This window comes from Rhinopithecus roxellana, chromosome 14 (genome assembly GCF_007565055.1).
Source record: "Rhinopithecus roxellana isolate Shanxi Qingling chromosome 14, ASM756505v1, whole genome shotgun sequence".
NCBI classification, from domain to species: domain Eukaryota; kingdom Metazoa; phylum Chordata; class Mammalia; order Primates; family Cercopithecidae; genus Rhinopithecus; species Rhinopithecus roxellana.
In genome coordinates, this window is record NC_044562.1 from 51232793 (window position 1) to 51249532 (window position 16740).

At 39.5% G+C, this 16740-nt stretch overlaps 1 protein-coding gene across 1 annotated transcript in view; it reads left to right on the forward strand.

Annotated features, from left to right (window-relative positions):
• The first annotated feature begins 5533 nt into the window (after window positions 1–5533).
• The window catches only part of NCKAP1 (NCK associated protein 1), a 121963-nt gene continuing 110756 nt past the window's right edge, over window positions 5534–16740 (forward strand). The window contains exon 1 of the mRNA XM_030916584.1: window positions 5534–6000. Coding sequence (XP_030772444.1) covers window positions 5893–6000 — 108 coding nt within the window. The 5' untranslated portion in view covers window positions 5534–5892. The remainder of the gene's footprint in view (window positions 6001–16740) is intronic.

Consider the following 16740-nt stretch of genomic DNA (forward strand, 5'->3'; position numbering starts at 1 on the left):
TCATCAAAATGCTTACCCTGTATTCTAACTGGTTTTGTTCTACCATTGATATTGCCTATTTTCCATGTGGTATTTTAATGTTAAAAAATTATAAACCTAAAATGATCAACCAATGTTTGTATTCACTGATACATATTCCATCATATACTAATAATGCATAAGTCTAGCCTAATAACATTTCTAAAACAAAAAGAAAAGCAAAAACAATAAAAAGGAAAGCTAAATCTATAATTTTGTAGAGCAGGTGCAAATAAACATGTGTGAGTTATATTACCAAAGATTAGGCAGACTATAAGATGAATCTAATCGGATGTGAGTGGTCAAGATCAAGGCTGTAATTAATTCTTTATTTTATTTTATTTTTTTAACTTTTCAGATCAGCTGTATTTCTGGCATCTCTTCTACTGACTATTGGAGATATCTCATGTTTCCTTAGGCCGGTCTCAGTTACTCTTCTGCTCTACTGAGTTGCAATCTCTGGCTAAGTCTTAACTCCTTCCTTCATTTACTACAGATACTGGCATAGTGTTGCTGTGTCTTTTCCTCATTCTCTTTCTTAATATTTTTTTGGGGAATAAATGCCATACCTTGTGGTCTTTACCAGGCAGAAGAACAGGACTTCAATTACTGTTAAACTACAGGGAAATATATTGTCCTTTTCCACTGTTGTTCAACCAGAGTTGGTTCCTCTGTTTGCATGATGGTCTCACCAAATGCAATTTTTTAGAATGGCAATTCCTTGAAAAGCTCTATTAATTTGTTATTCATTTATGTCTGACTCTTCCCACAGCTTGAGCCCTTTTTCTTTCTGCACTCAATTTTGTCAGAAGGTAGCGGCTTCCCAAAGGAAGGGTTGAAGGACAGACAAAATTACTACGTCTACTTCTCAATTCCCAGGCTGTTTCAAAGAGAAATTTGTTCAGACATTTCTAGTCATACTTAGGTAGTGATACCTGGTTAGAAGTTCAATGGGAGGAAAAACATTATATTTGTCTTTAAGATCAAGTGGAACACTACCTTTGATGGCAGACCTCCTAATCAAAGGGCCTTATCCTAAGAATCCATAGAGATGCCCTTAATCAGTTTTTCTCACTTCTTGCCTTATATAGAGAAGCAACAGTGGGTTGGGTAAACTAAGTGATTTTAAAAAAAGAATCCATAGGCCGGGCGCGGTGGCTCAAGCCTGTAATCCCAGCACTTTGGGAGGCCGAGGCGGGCGGATCACGAGGTCAGGAGATCGAGACCATCCTGGCTAACACGGTGAAACCCCGTCTCTACTAAAAAATACAAAAAACTAGCCGGGCGAGGTGGCGGGCGCCTGTAGTCCCAGCTACTCGGGAGGCTGAGGCAGGAGAATGGCGTAAACCCGGGAGGCGGAGTTTGCAGTGAGCTGAGATCTGGCCACTGCACTCCAGCCTGGGTGACAGAGTGAGACTCCTTCTCAAAAAAAAAAAAAAAAAAAAAAAGAATCCATAAACATTCTTTATGATTAGCAAAAGGTATTACAGAAATAATTCTCATGCTAGTTTCTGGACAACGCGAAGATAAAGAAAGCCACCTAAAAGAGCTGGTGTATTGGTCAGGAAAATATATGGCAGCCTCTTAACTGTGAATTGAAGAAAAGTTAAGTGAAGGAATTGTTTATAAAGGTTTAATCAGGGTTATAGGACTCTAGAGAAAACTACAGAATCAAGTTCACTGGATGCATGAAAAATGGAGTGCCATCCAATTGTCCTGTCACAGTAGTTACGAGCATGCATGAACTCTGGAGTCAGACTGATAAGGGATTCAATACCAGCTTTACCAGTTTCTACGGGTGTGATCTTTGGCAATTAAAAAAAAAAATCTGCATTTCAGTTTTTTTCATCTGTGAAATTAAAGATGATAATATCGCTGAAGGTTTTTGAGAGAAGTAAATGAGAAAATGCAGCTCAAATGGTAACAACATCTGACACAGTGCAAAAACCGTAATTATTAAATCTAGTTATTATCCCTTATTTTATTCCTAGTAGAGATATTATAATGTTGGCCACAGAAACTTATTATTGAGGATCACACTTGCCTGTAAGTAATAATAAAAAAAAAAACCCAAATAAAAAAGGCTAAAAGTTTATTTCTCTTTCATACAAAACCAGGTTTAGACAGGCCGAGTTTGATATGGCTGTTGTGTTCTAAGAAGTCCACAGACACCTTCCATTTTTATGTTTTGTCACCCTTACTGAGTGGCTGTTGTCTTCCTGGCCCAAGATAGTGGTCATTGCATCCTTGTTAGGTGTGGCAGAACTGGCAAATGGAGAGCAACAGTCTCTTCAGGAAGGTTCTTGACAGCTTATCTCTTACTGGCCAGAACATAAGCTGCAAGGGAGGCTGGATGGTGGATGATGTAGTCTTTATTCTATTTCTTTTTTCTTTACTTTTCTTTTTTTTTTCTTTTTTTTGAGACAGAGTCTCACTCTGTCACCCAGGCTGGAGTGCAGTGGTGCAATCACAGCTCACTGCAACCTCCTCCTCCCAGGTTCAAGTGATTCTCCTGCTTCAGCCTCCCAAGCAGCTGGGATTACAGGCATGCACCACCACGCCCAGCTAATTTCTGTATTTTCAGTAGAGATGGGTTTCATCATGTTGGTCAGGCTGGTCTCAAACTCCTGACCTCAGGTGATCCACCCGCCTTGGCTTCCCAAAGTGTTGGGATTACAGGCATGAGCTACCGCGCCTGGCCCCAATTCTTTTTCTTTTCTCTTCTCTTCTTTCTCTTCTTTTCTCTCTTTCTTTCTTTCTTTTTTCCTTCCTTCCTTCCTTCCTTCCTTCCTTCCTTCCTTTCTCTTTTTCTTTCTTTGTCTCGTCGGTCTCTCTTTCTTTCCTTCCTTCCTTCCTCCCTCCCTTCCTTCTTTCTTTCCCTCCTTCCCTCCCTGTCTCTCTCTCTCTCTCTCTCTCTCTTTCTTTCTTTCTTTCTTTCTTTTTCTTTTTGAGACAGGGTCTTGCTCTGTCACTCAGACTGGAGTACAATGGTGTGATCACAGCTCACTGCAGCCTCTACCTTCTGGGCTCAAGTGATCATCCCACCTCAGCCTCCAGAGTAGTTGGGACCACAGGCGTGCCACCATCCCTGGCTAATTTTTAAAGTTTTGTAGATATGAGGGTCTCCCTATGTTGCCAAGGCTTGTCTTGAACTTTGGGCCTCAAACAATCCTCTTGCCTTGGCCTCCCAAAGTGTGGTGGGTTACACATGTGATGGAGTTTGAGCCTTGGAGTTGAAGACCAGCCTGGACAACATAGGGAGACCCTGTCTCTACAAAAAAGTTAAAAAGTTAAAAAAAAAAAAAATGCACTTACACTTACTATCTTAATAACAAAATTCTTTTAAATGCAAAATATAGAGAAAGACAAAAATTGTAATTCATCTACATCTAATCTCTTTTACTCAAACAGATATGTTTCATTACAGTCTAGGGCCAGTATGTCTGTAAATTAGTGCCAATAAATATTGAATAATGAGACTACTATCTACAGTGTTCTCCTCTTGGGTACTCTCTGAGTTACAAGCAGCTACTAGTATTCAAGTTCATATGGCAACATGATAGTTTTTCTTGGGGAGTAAGAGTTGTGTTCAAATTTATAATACAGTGTCATTTTCTTGTTCTCCCTATACAGCAGTTTTTAAAAACTAGAAAATGAGACAATCTTTTATTGGTTGCACTCTGTAATTCTGTGTCTAGAATTAGCTATTTGTAGTCTCCCTAAAAGAGGGCATATTTCCCCCAATGTTCAGCATCTTTAAATTTTCTTATCTGGCTACCCCAAACCCCTCCTTGAAGCCTCCCCTTCTCAGGTCTGCCCGTACTATTCCAGGCCCCGCAACCTTGCCTCCTCTAAATTAAAACGTTAACTATCAGGCTGAGAAGTAACCAGATAAATTAAATTCTCTGATCAGTTAATGACTAGTAATAGCTCGATAGATGATCTCTATAAATTGTTTGTATTTTTAAGACTCTTTAGGTACAAAGCATCCATTCAAGGTACTGCAGCTTTGTATATAGAATTTCAGGCACACTGGCAGGTATGATTATGACTTTTCTTGGTGGGAACAGGACTCTTTTAAATGCTCCTTAGATTAAATCCATTCAGTCCACTCCCTCTTTCTTGTTGGAATATTAAAATGAAGACTTCTTACGAATAGTAAATAGTAAATATTTTTTAAAGCTATTCATTACAATTTCCTTTTCAGAAAGTGTTTTGATCAATCCAATGACGGCTTATTACTCTTAGAATGTCTTATTGGCCGGGCGCGGTGGCTCAAGCCTGTAATCCCAGCACTTTGGGAGGCCGAGACGGGCGGATCACGAGGTCAGGAGATCGAGAGCATCCTGGCTAACACGGTGAAACCCCGTCTCTACTAAAAATACAAAAAACTAGCCGGGCGAGGTGGCGGGCGCCTGTAGTCCCAGCTACTCGGGAGACTGAGGCAGGAGAATGGCGTAAACCCAGGAGGCGGAGCTTGCAGTGAGCTGAGATCCGGCCATTGCACTCCAGCCCGGGCGACAGAGCGAGACTCCGTCTCAAAAAAAAAAAAAAAAAAAAGGAATGTCTTATTGCATGTGGCCGGACATTTTGTCACTCACTTAAAATTAATGAATATAATATAAAAGATTAACATATCGAGAGAAGGCAAAGCCAAAAATATCAGAGGCCTGAGTCCTCTTGGCTGAAGTTTCTCACCCCAATTACGTAAGTCCTCAATTAGTTCACTTTTGGAACCATGTCTAATACATTTGACAAGGGAGTAGCCTTGGAGCGTGGCTAAGAAGAAATTGATGAGGAAAAAAAAATGAGATGGCAAAGAAGAGTGTTTCCAAGAAGTGGGGTTTAGGGTGGAGGCTGGACAAAAATGGGAGCGATTCCTTTATGCATTAAACAAACATTTATTTTTTGCCTTCCACATGCCAGGACCTATTGCCTCTCCTCCGGATGGGTGCTCCTCGCCGACAAAGTCTAGATTGTGATTATCTCAAGAACTTGAGTTACCCTCACTTCCGACCTCCTCTCTCACAAACTGGCTCCAGGCGAGGAGACTGAGGATGGGCTGGGGAGGCTGGCAGAGGCGATCCCCGCCTCGCGGAGCACATCTGCTGTGTTCTGCGGGGAGCGCCTGTCAAGCAGTGGGAGGAAAAAGCGCTTGGAGCCCCGGCCCACTCTTGAGCGCAACTCGCCTGGAAAACATCCCACCTCCCAGCAGAGTTTCTGCCGGTTTCTTTAGGAGGGTGGTGCGGAAAAGCAACTTTTGGGAACTTGAAGGAGAGGGGTGTGGGGCGAAGTGGAAAGAGCACAGAACGCGACCCCATTCCGTCCCCAATTGGGACTCCCATCCCGGCATCAGGCGTAGTGGGCGGGGTCCGGGCCAGGGCCAGGGCCAGAGCCAGAGCAGCGGCCGCGAGGCCAGGCCGAGGGCCCGCAGGCCGCAGTTCCCCTTCCAGCCTCGCGGGGGCGCCGGCGCTGCCGATCAGGTGACCGAGCGCCCGTCCGGGGCTGCGGGAAGCGGCCTCGTTCTCAGCCGCCGGAGACGCCGCCGCCGCCGCCGCCGCCGCCACACCTAGTGGAGGAGCCGGGGAAGGCGGCTCGTTGGGGGCTGGGGCGGAGAGCGCCGGGGGTGGGGGCGGAAGGGCGGCGGGCGGAAGGCAGAAGGCTGCCGGGGCGCGGGCTGCTGCGGGAGAAGGGGCTCCGAGGCGTCCGCCGCGGCTCTCTCTGGTGCCGGCGCGGGATTGGGTTGCGAGGGCCATGGGCGCGCTCTCCTAAGGCGGAGGTCGCGGGCGGGAGGGGAGGAGGCCCGAGAGAGGCTGCTGCGGAGGCCGCGGGCCAGTGACTGGGCGCGAGGCGGCAGGCGGCGGCGGCACCACCATGTCGCGCTCAGTGCTGCAGCCCAGTCAGCAGAAGCTGGCGGAGAAGCTCACCATCCTCAACGACCGGGGCGTCGGCATGCTCACCCGCCTCTACAACATCAAGAAGGTGCGCACGGGCCGGGGAGGCCGCGGCGGGGGCGGGCGGGCCCGGGAGGGATGAAGGGCAAGGGAGGCCATGGGGTGGGGGCGGGGGGCGGCGGGCGGCTCCGGGTGCAGAAATCTCGGCGTCGCCGCCCCGGGCCCGGCCCGGGGTCGCCTGGATGCGCCGCGGCCTAATGCGGAGTCCCAGGCGCCTCTCCCGGTGGTTCGCCGGCCGGCCGAAGGCAGAGAAGCCATTTCCCGGCTCCCAGCGGCGAGATCCGGCGCTGGGCCCGGCACGGGGTTGGGGAGCCGCTGGGAACCGGGAACTGTCCCCTCCTCGGCACCCCCGCCCCCAGGACGGGGCCCATAGGACAGGGAGGATGGTGGGTGGGCGAAATTGTAGGTGGGTAGGAAAACTTGAGCGTTCCATATTCTGGCGGAGATGGCAGCAGTGAACAGGCACTACTCCTCACATCCCCATTTTTTGGTGTGGGAATGTGGGTAGGGAAGGACTGATTGGATGAATCCCGTATCCCCTCCACTTTGCCACTGTATTTTAGATTGCTAAATAAAAAGCCATTGAGAGTGTGTTGATGATTTGGGATTATTTCATTTTGAAGGTGGAGAGGAGGGGGAAGTGAGGGTGGAACCACTTTTCTGAAATGCTTCTAGGCTGTGAGTCACTAGAACTGGAATAACAACCTTCTACTCTTTCCCCCGTACTCCTCTTCATGTTAGGTTTTCCAATACCATTTCTTAAAGTTCGGAGTCTGTACAAAATAAAAACCGTAAAAATGTTGCAATTACTGCTGGTTTATAGCATAGTCTGATAATTTGAGCAACTATAGCTAATAGGCCCATTTAAAGGCTTTTACATGTCCTCAGTACAATAAGGAGTGGAAGACCACTGGAAGTTTAGAAAAGTCCGTGTAAAGATAGAACAGATGTTACATTCATTATCCTAGGACAAAACAACAAAATCTTTCCTCTTAAGGCAAGGTTGGTAAGTTTTAAACAATTTGATAAAGAGAAAAAGAGATATTTGGAAAGTTTAGATCCATTGAGTTTCCAGTGTGTCTTTGATGTGATATCTTCATAACTATATTTGTTGGCTTCTTAATATGTCGTGAATGTTACCTTTTAACATAGCCATAGATTGTAGGTTGAGAGGGCTTCTGAAGAAAGGTTTTTTTTTTTTTTTTTTGGAAATTCATATCCAAGGATTTGAGTGTGAAATTGATTTATTTTTACAGTTTGACGTAGACACTAATTCTAAAGAGTGTCCTGGTTTAATGATGATAAATTTTGGGTAAGGATAAAATCTGGTTGCTCACCTGATTGCAAGGATTGATTACTCTAAACCCAGTGCTATCTGGAGAATAACTGCAGCATGATTATTCAGTTTGTTACTTTTTGTGTGGCAGGAGCTCAGTGTCGTGACAAAGAAGCCCCTCTGCATTTACAAAGGAGCCTAGGTTATACATTTATATAGGTTAGGAATAATTCAGTTTTAAATAGTATTACTTAGAGGTTGCATTGACCTGAACTGTTTGGGGGAGATTATGCTGCTTAGAAAACTTGGAAATTGATTCCTGTATGAATTTTGTCCAAAAAACGAGCAAGTCAAACATTATGAAAGTTACTAGACCTGTGGTATTGTGGTTTAGAGGAAATGGTTATGATGGTTTCTAAAAGAGGAAGTGAGAGTAACATCAAAAGTGATTTGGGTATTTGAGCAAAATACCTTTTCTAAGCATTCATTAAACATTTTTATAGGATAAATGCAATCAAGCTTTAATATCCCACCTTCATAAATAAGATTAAATGAAATTCTAGGCATTTGAACTCTTGTAATTCCAGTTCATTGCCTTTTCTCAAAAGCACTGTTTTTTTCACTTCCTGTTTTGAGAAGCTTCAGGCTCTTGTATTATTGAACTTGTGAAAGTTAAAATGAGTTGAATGTGATCATTATTATATCCATGCCAAATATTTTGATTTATTGAAACGTCATATTTTAGCACTTACCTTATATTTTTAGTTTCTTAAGAAATACATTGCCTACTTTGAGAATTTTCTCTGGGCAGGGACAGTGTAATTTTTGAAATACTAGAGTATTTAGGGCCTTATCTGATACGCGAGGCCTTCAGTTAGGCCAGGTTGAAATGAATGAATTATTTCCCTCCTCTCTCTCTCTCTCTCTCTCTCTCTCTCTCTCTCTCTCTCTCTCTCTCTTCTCTCTCTCTTCTCTCTCTCTTCTCTCTCTCTTCTCTCTCTCTTCTCTCTCTCTTCTCTCTCTCTCTCTCTCTCTCTCTCTCTCTCTCTCTCTCTCTCTCTCGAAACCTGTGTGCTCTAGTTTTAATAATAATAGCTTTGGGTTTGCTCCCTTTGTGTAATTTTGCATGTAAATGAATCAGATAAGATTTTGGATCTTTCAGCCTATAGAATTGTCTGTGAGTCTGGCTTATCTTCCCAGCTGGCTAGGGATTGAAACATTTGTTCAAATATCTTGCCAAAGAAGTGAGTAAGATCTGTTCACCATGTGTTTATTAGGTTCATGCTGTCTACATTCTTACTGCATTATAAACCACATAATCTTTTCACTCTCAACCTCCTTTAGTCCTAAAAAAAAAAATACCTTCCACCTCATAATACATGTTTGCCAATCAGTTATCACATTTTCATTAATGCATGTGATTGTCTACCAGATCTTTTTACTCTATTTCGATTGGAAGTATACCGTGGAAATGATGTTTTAAAGAACTTATACAGTGAAAAAGAGTTAAGTAAAATAACTTACTATTTTCAATAATATGCTTTGATGCTTATTAGGGGAGTTGGAGCTTGATTACTGAAGAATGTTTTTTTTAAATTTCATCAGTCAAAAATTTTGACATCTTAATATTTACAATTTATGGGAATTTTAGGGAACTTGTAGTTTGATCGAGGATGTAAGAACACATAAAAGCGAATTTTAGGGAAAAGTCTTGAAGGTGATTGGTAGCTGCATTTAAATTTACTTGTTGCTTAATTCCTTTTTTTTTTTTTTTTTTAGTATATGGCTTCCCTTTTTCAGACCTAATAATGTCCCTCACTTATGTAGAGATTTGTAACTTTTTTAAAGATTCTAGCATGGCAGGTTGTGTAGTGGTGGGATTAAGAGCACTGGGCCAGAAGATGAGAGACTTGCATTCCAGTCTTCTTTCTGTCATTGACAGTTCTCTAACTTTGGTTAGTAATTTGACTTTCTTGAGCTTCACTTTTCCTCATCTGTAACATGGGGAAAATTAACTGTAAAAGGAACACTAAAGTCTATTCCAGCTCTATCTTTATGAGTTTATGGTGAAGTAGTAGAGTAGAAATTATGGTTCATTTTAAGCAGTAACTGAACTCAGTTTAGTTTTCTGTAATATACGGAGCATAATGTCTGCCCTATCTACTTCACAGAATTGGTTTTGAAGATAGAGGATGATAATATTTGAAAATAGTATTTAGGAATCTGAGCATCTTTTTTGGGCAACATTTGTTTTTCTGAAATTATATAGCTGTTTAACGAAACTGCCAAATACCACATACCCAAATAAAACATTTTGCTCAGTTGCATTTTTGTGTGTGTGGTTTACTCATTCTTTTTTTCCTTTTCCTTTCTTTTCTTCCACCATTACCAACATGAGATTGATCTCTGTATTAAAAACATCTCAGTTAATAACTTGCGTCTTTTCCTCCTGTTAAATTATTGCCTGGACTGTAAAGGACAGAAAAGGAGGCAAAAAAAAAAAAAAAAACATACAACTCTTACAAACTTTTTAAAATGGAATATTGTGGTGGTTTAAATGCAGTTTTACTTCTTTAAAAACATTGGAGGAATATTTTTATTTTTTCCCCCTATCCTTTTCTCATTTTGGATAAATTTATTTTCTAAGGAAAAATTTAACAGGAGTGGCATTGTGAAATTGAAGGTCTTTAGCTGGTATCTGCTTATTTAGTGAGGGAAGAAAAGATGTTTGTGAAGGGAGCAGTGCAGGGTAAAGGCAGGGGAACTGGTTTTAGTCCTCCCTTTTAGTATTGTATTTGTTTCCACTTACGGCGTTATTTTCTCTTTTAGTCAATCAGATACAGAAGCATGTTCCAGAGATGCTTAGGAAAAATAATTATTTTTAATTTTTAAGTAGCAATGATAAATAATCCATCTTTTTTTCCTCTATGGAATTGTTAAGTAGCTTTAAAATTTTTTAATGATCACCAGAGGAATATATGTTTATTGTCAAAAACTCAAACATAACATAAATGAGTGACTTCAAAAATTCACTCTCTGCCCATCTTTGTAACTTTATAAGCTATGGAATTGTTAGTTTGTAAGTAGGGTTGTATATATGCCGGTTTCAAATGATTCTCCTGTTTTAAGTAGAAGAACCTATACTGGAAAATACTTCGTTGTTGCATAGTTGATTATTTTAGGTAGTAATGAAATTGCATCTGTAAAACTGTTTTATAAGCCATCATATGAGCTATTCTTTCAGTTACTCTCAAATATTGAGGTTTTCCCTTTTATGAGGTTTTCCCTTTTATTTATTCATTTACGCTTCATTTATTGAATGTGTTCCCTGACATGGGGGAAATAGAGGTAAATTAAGATGAAGTCTCTAGTGCCAAGAAATTAGTATCTTAGTGGGGAGAGAGATGTATAGATATTTAACTAAAATGCAGTGGGTAAGTAGGATTGTGGGAGTCTTGAGAAGGGAGTTAAAGATTACAATCTGGGAGAGATGGTAAAGAGGAGAGTGACATTTGTACTTGGTTTTGAAGTATGAATAGAAACTTCAGGCAGGCATTGACAGAGACTAACTAGTTACTATTTCAGATTGCAGAGTTTTTATTCAGTAGAATATGCAGAGGGTCCCCAACTTGTGATGGTTTGACTTAACGATTTGTTGACTTCTTGTTGGCACAAAAGCTATGGCATGCAGTAGGAAGTGGTATGATACTTTCTTGTGATCTGATACTCTGCAGTGTACTGTATTACCAGATGATTTACTCAACTGTAGTCTAATGTAAGTGTTTAAGGTAGGCTAGGCTAAACTATAAGTAGGTAGATTAGGTATGTTAAATGCATTTTCTTCTCTTTTTTTGGAGACAAGGTCTAGTTCTGTCATACAAGCTGGAGTACAGTGGCACGATCTCAACTCACTGCAGCCTCTGCCTCCTGGATCAGGCAATCCTCCCACCTCAGCCTTCCGGGTAGCTGGGACTATAGGCACATGCCACCATTCCTGGCTAATTTTTGTATTTTTTTTGGTAGAGTTGGGGTTTCACCGTGTTGCCGAGGCTGGTCTCTATCTCCTGGGATCAAGCGATCCACTCGCTTCAGCCTCTCAAAGTACTCTTTGGGAGTACTTTCCTGGCTTATTTATGATATTTTCAATTAAAGATAGGTTTATTGGAATGTAACTCTATTGTTAAGTTGAGGAGCATCTGTATAAAGATAACAAAATACAGTCATACTGCATAATGATATTTCACATAACACCTAAATGGTGGACTGGGTATACACAGTAGTCCCATAATACTGTGTTCTTACTGTATTTTTCCTATGTTTAGATACATTTAGATACAGAAATACATACATTATGTTACAATTGCCTACAGTATTCTCATTGTACAGGTTTGTAGCGTGAAGACAGTAGGCTATATCCCATGTACCCTGGGTGTATAGTAGGCTATAACATCTAGTTTTATGTAAGTACACTCTGATGTTCACACAATGACAAAGTCATCTGATGACATTAAGCAATGCATGACTGTGTAAGAGTATAAAATAGTAATGCTCTTCTTGCCGGCATATAACCTCTAAACTTATTTTCTAAACATTTTCCTTACTTGCAGAATATTCTGTGAGTTGAGAGAGCTAGATTCTAGATAATGCTCTGATACTTTTTTTTAGTTTGAATGAATTAACCTTTCTGGGCTGTAGTTTACTTACAAAGTGAGGAGATCAGTGGTTCTTAGCCAGGGATACATAATAGAATCATCTTGGAAAGTTTTTACAAATTCCATACATCTGGATCCTGACCCAAACTTACTTGAACAGAAAAAAGTCCCGGAAATAGTTCCGGTGTTAACTACTGAAATAAGTGAAATATAAGTTCTTAAATACCTGTAATTTCTTTTCCTGCTAATTATTAACTATAGTGATTTAATTTAGTTGTCTGAGTTATAACTAAATTTCTGGAAGGCTGCACATTGGCTCTCTACTAGCAAAACCAGCTACATGGTACTTATTTGCTCTCAGCTTCTGTTATGCTTCAAGCTGTATTTTTTGGCTTTCTAAGCCATGCTAGTCTTACTGATTCTAACACTTGTAATCTTAAATAGATATTCCAGTTATCTGACGTTTTTGGAATGTGCTTTTGTTAACCTCATAGGTTAAGAGGGGAATGAAATGAGTTGATCCATAGGAAGTATTAGTACAGTGCCTTGTAACAAGGGTAAGAGCTGAATAAATGGTGGCTGTTGTTACTAGTGCTATTTCTGGGGCTTGGAACATAGTGGACACTTAATAAATGTTGATTCCCCCCGCACCCCCAGATTAAATTAAGCTCAAGACTACCTTTTAGGAAACATTCCTAACTATTCTATTTTACTTCCTGATATAGTTTGATCTCTACTTACTGCTAAGACAAAATAACTATTTGTATTTCAGAAGTATGTGTTCCACAGTAGTCCTTTAAATAACAATTTCTTTTTAACAGCAAAGGTGTGACAATATATATACTTTAAAAAACTGCAGAAATACCTTTGCTTCATAAACTGAGATGATCCTGTATATTGGAAGCTGAAAACTGTTTAAAGGCAACAGTGACATGTATATCTTCTTGTAAATGGAATGGTAATTCATAACTCATTTGAACCACTAAATTTTTTTCTTTTTTTTGAATCACTAAAATTTTTAAAAAAGAATTTTGAAGTGTATAATGGGTTGAAGTTTTTCAAGTTCATGACTTTCTCGGAACTTGTGTCTAAAGGACAGTAACTGTGATTTCTGTATTTTTAGATCTTTATTATTGACTCTAATTAGGAGGTAGTTATTGATAAACTTACATTAATTTGAAAGCATTTCCAATAATTTCAGTATACTTTGTTATCAAGCCTCTTAATCCAAGTTATTAGCAGTAGATTGTTCTCTTTTCTTTTGACCTAGCTAAGGTAGAGGGAAAGTACTAACTTAAAGCAGATCAGTTGGCCAAAATATACATCATCATAACACAGGAGGAAAAAAAATAATTGGAAAACTAACTACTGATGAATTTGAGTCTTATTTTGCTCTTGATAGGTTTTCCAGTACTTATGTACAATTTTTGTACTGTAATATTTTCCTTATTAAAAAAATTGGAGCATAAAATAATGATAGGTATATATTACTTTTACATTCCGTAATTTCAGGTAATGTCTACTCTTCCTCTAGGTATTTTAATTTCAATTTGTTGAAAACTCAGGGAAGAATCTTTGTCCCTTTATTCCTTCAATTTTGCAAAATATGTGGTGTTTCTTAGTTATTAAGTTAAAGTTAAATTCCTCTTTCTAGTATAAATGGCCACATTTTGTGTTTTCCTCATCATCCTTGACATTATTCAGATGGAGCTGCCTTCTGTGCCCTCACAAATAGCATTCTCACTTTGACCCCTGAGATATTGTTCATATTTTTTCAGTTAATTCATTGTACTAGAAAATCATTTTTTTTTCCATATTTTGGCATTTTTTCCAGTTATTGTACTAGAAAATAATTGTTCTTCCATATTTTGGCAAAGGAATGTGTTTTATTCCTGAGTTAGAATAGGAATTAAAAAATAAAACTGAAGCTAGGCACAGTAATAGTGCATGCTTATAATCCCAGGTACTTAGGAGGCTGAGGCAGAAGGATCTCTTGAGACCAGGAATTCAAGTCCAGCCTGGGCAATATAGCAAGATGCTGTCTCAGAAAAGTAAAACGGATTGAACTGATCAGATTTTTACTGTGTTAGCAACTGCTTCCTGAGGTTAGCAGCTGAAGTTTTGAATAAGTGGAGCATGTTTTTAAACATTATTTTTGGGAGGGGACATATATTTTTAGATAAGCTTTTCTAGTGTTTTGGAATCAGATACGAATTTCTCTGTAGGTCCTGTCAGTAGTTGTGAAATCTTGATCAAGTTACTTAATTTTTCAGAAGCTCTTTTCCTTTCTGTTGAGTGATAGTTTAGATAATTTCTAAAGTACAAGTGTTTTGCACACAATAATTGCACAGTAAATGTTCTTTTTACTTCCAACACATTTATCTTGATTGTTTTGTTGTTTTTTTCCTTCTCTTTCTCTCTTTTTTTTTTCCTCGAGTCAGGGTCTCACTCTTGCCCAGGCTGGAGTTTGCAGTGGTTGTGAACAGGGCTCACTATAGACTCAACCTTCCTGGCTCAAGCAATCCTTCCATCTTAGTCTCCCAGGTCACTGGAACCACAGACATTTACCACCACGTTTGGCTAATTTTTAAATATTTTGTAGAGACAGGGTCTCAAACTTGTGGGCTCCAGCAATTCTCCCACCTTGGCCTCCCTAAGTGCTGGGATTGCAGGTGTGAGCTACTGAGCAGTCTGTTTTTTTGTGTCTTGATTGTTGCTTAATCTCTTATGAATAGATAGAGGAATTTTAAAAATCTCTCTCTCTATTTTTTGTCATCATGGTAAGTTCTTGGAAAAACAGTAACATTAACCACATAAAGTTAAGCTGTGGTATACAATCTTATGCTGTAACAGCTTGAGGAAAGGCCTCAGTACGGGGTTTTGTGGTAGAGTGGCAGAAAGGTTTGTTTTAAAGTCATATTTTAAAATGGCATAGAGTCTAGGCTTGATGTTTCTAATCAAAGATGTTTGTTTCGTGGCCCAGATAATATATTGTATAGTTTTCTGAAACATTCTTGTCCTTTATTTTTACTAATAACATCAGATTTATGTTTTAAAAGGAACTTAGAGATACTGAATTGACTACTGACCTATAATTTTGTTTTGTTTTGTTTTGTTTGAGATGCAGTTTCACTCTTGCCCAGGCTGGAGTGCAGTGGCGCGATCTTGGCTCACTGCAACTTCTGCCTTCTGGGTTCAAGCGATTCTGCCCTCAGCCTCCCGAGTAGCTGGGATTGCAGGCGCCAGACCATGCCTGGCTTTTTTTTTTTTTTTTTTTTTTTTTTGCATTTTTAATAGACGGGGTTTCACCATGTTGGCTAGGCTGGTCTCGAACTCCTGACCTCGTGATCTGCCCTCCTTGGCCTCCCAAAGTGCTGGGATTACAGGCGTGAGCCACTGAGCCCAGCCTAGAGTTGTTTTTATGGAAAATCTTGTTTCCATAATTGAGAACTCACTATGTATACCCATGTATATAAAGAAGTTTTATTTAAAAAATTATTTAGAACTTATTTATTAACTACATGTGTGCCAGGCACCAAAATAAACAGTTTATGTGTATCTTATCTTTTAAATATCTTAACAGTGTACCCTATGCCGTAGGTAGTAATAATATCCTCAATTTATAGGTTAGTTAACTGAGGCTGAGAGGTTAGGCAACTTGCCTAAGGTCATATAGGCTATTAATTCACTTGACCCAAGAGAAAAGGGTTTTAATTATTATGTTTAAGTGTATCCTTTAACATTACTATAATTTTATCTGCCACATTAAATAGTCCTTTTAAAAGATGATAATTAGAATATTCATGGAGAATAAAGTTCCAATTCTGAGAACTGGAAATTTAACTATATAAATACTTAAATTTATTTTAGATCTTCTGAAATTTGAAATTATAGTATTTTATGTTTTATGAAAATATGCTGACTCAAGATAAAGTAAAACAGAGTACTTGGGGGAGTTTTCATTTTTCAATTCTGTACTTTATATATAGTTTTCTTTCTGTGTAGTGAAATACCTCTTTTAATCAATTCTCTGAAAAAGTTTTTTATGGTAGGGCTATAAAATTCAGGGATTTAGACATCATTTTACATTGTATTCACCTTTCCTTTTTTTCTATTTTTGGGAGTATGGGGGGATAGAAATGCTCAGATGTTTAATTGAATTGGTAATATGTTAAATCTTTTGATTATGTGTTTGTGGTAAGCCTTTCTGAAATATATTAGTCTAAAATGTTTTGATAACTAAATATAATAGCGTATTTAGTTTTTAAAAATTTGGTAGTTCAAAAGGCGATAACTTTGAGTTAAGGATTAATTTTGTGTAATGTTGTAGATGTAATAGGAAGATACATGGTTTCAAGTATACCAATAGCAGGCTGTTTTCTGAAACTGCAAGTTGTGATTTCTTGTCCTCAAAATGAAAGTTTTTTGAGTTTGGGTGGGGAGTAAGATGAATTTTTATAAACTATAACTTCTGGTTAGTTGGAATTTTGCTACACTGTTTTAGTATAGTAGGAAACCTTAAAAATTTTTTTTTTTTAATTTTTTTTTTATTCTTTTTATTTTTTTTATTTTTTTTATTTTTTTTATTTTTATTATTATTTTTTTTTGAGACGGAGTCCTGCTCTGCCGCCCAGGCTGGAGTGCAGTGGCCGGCTCTCAGCTCACTGCAAGCTCCGCCTCCCGGGTTCACGCCATTCGCCTGTCTCAGCCTCCCAAGTAGCTGGGACTACAGGCGCCCGCCTCGTCGCCCGGCTAGTTTTTTGTATTTTTTAGTAGAGACGGGGTTTCACCGTAGTAGCCAGGATGGTCTCGATATCCTGACCTCATGATCCGCCCGTCT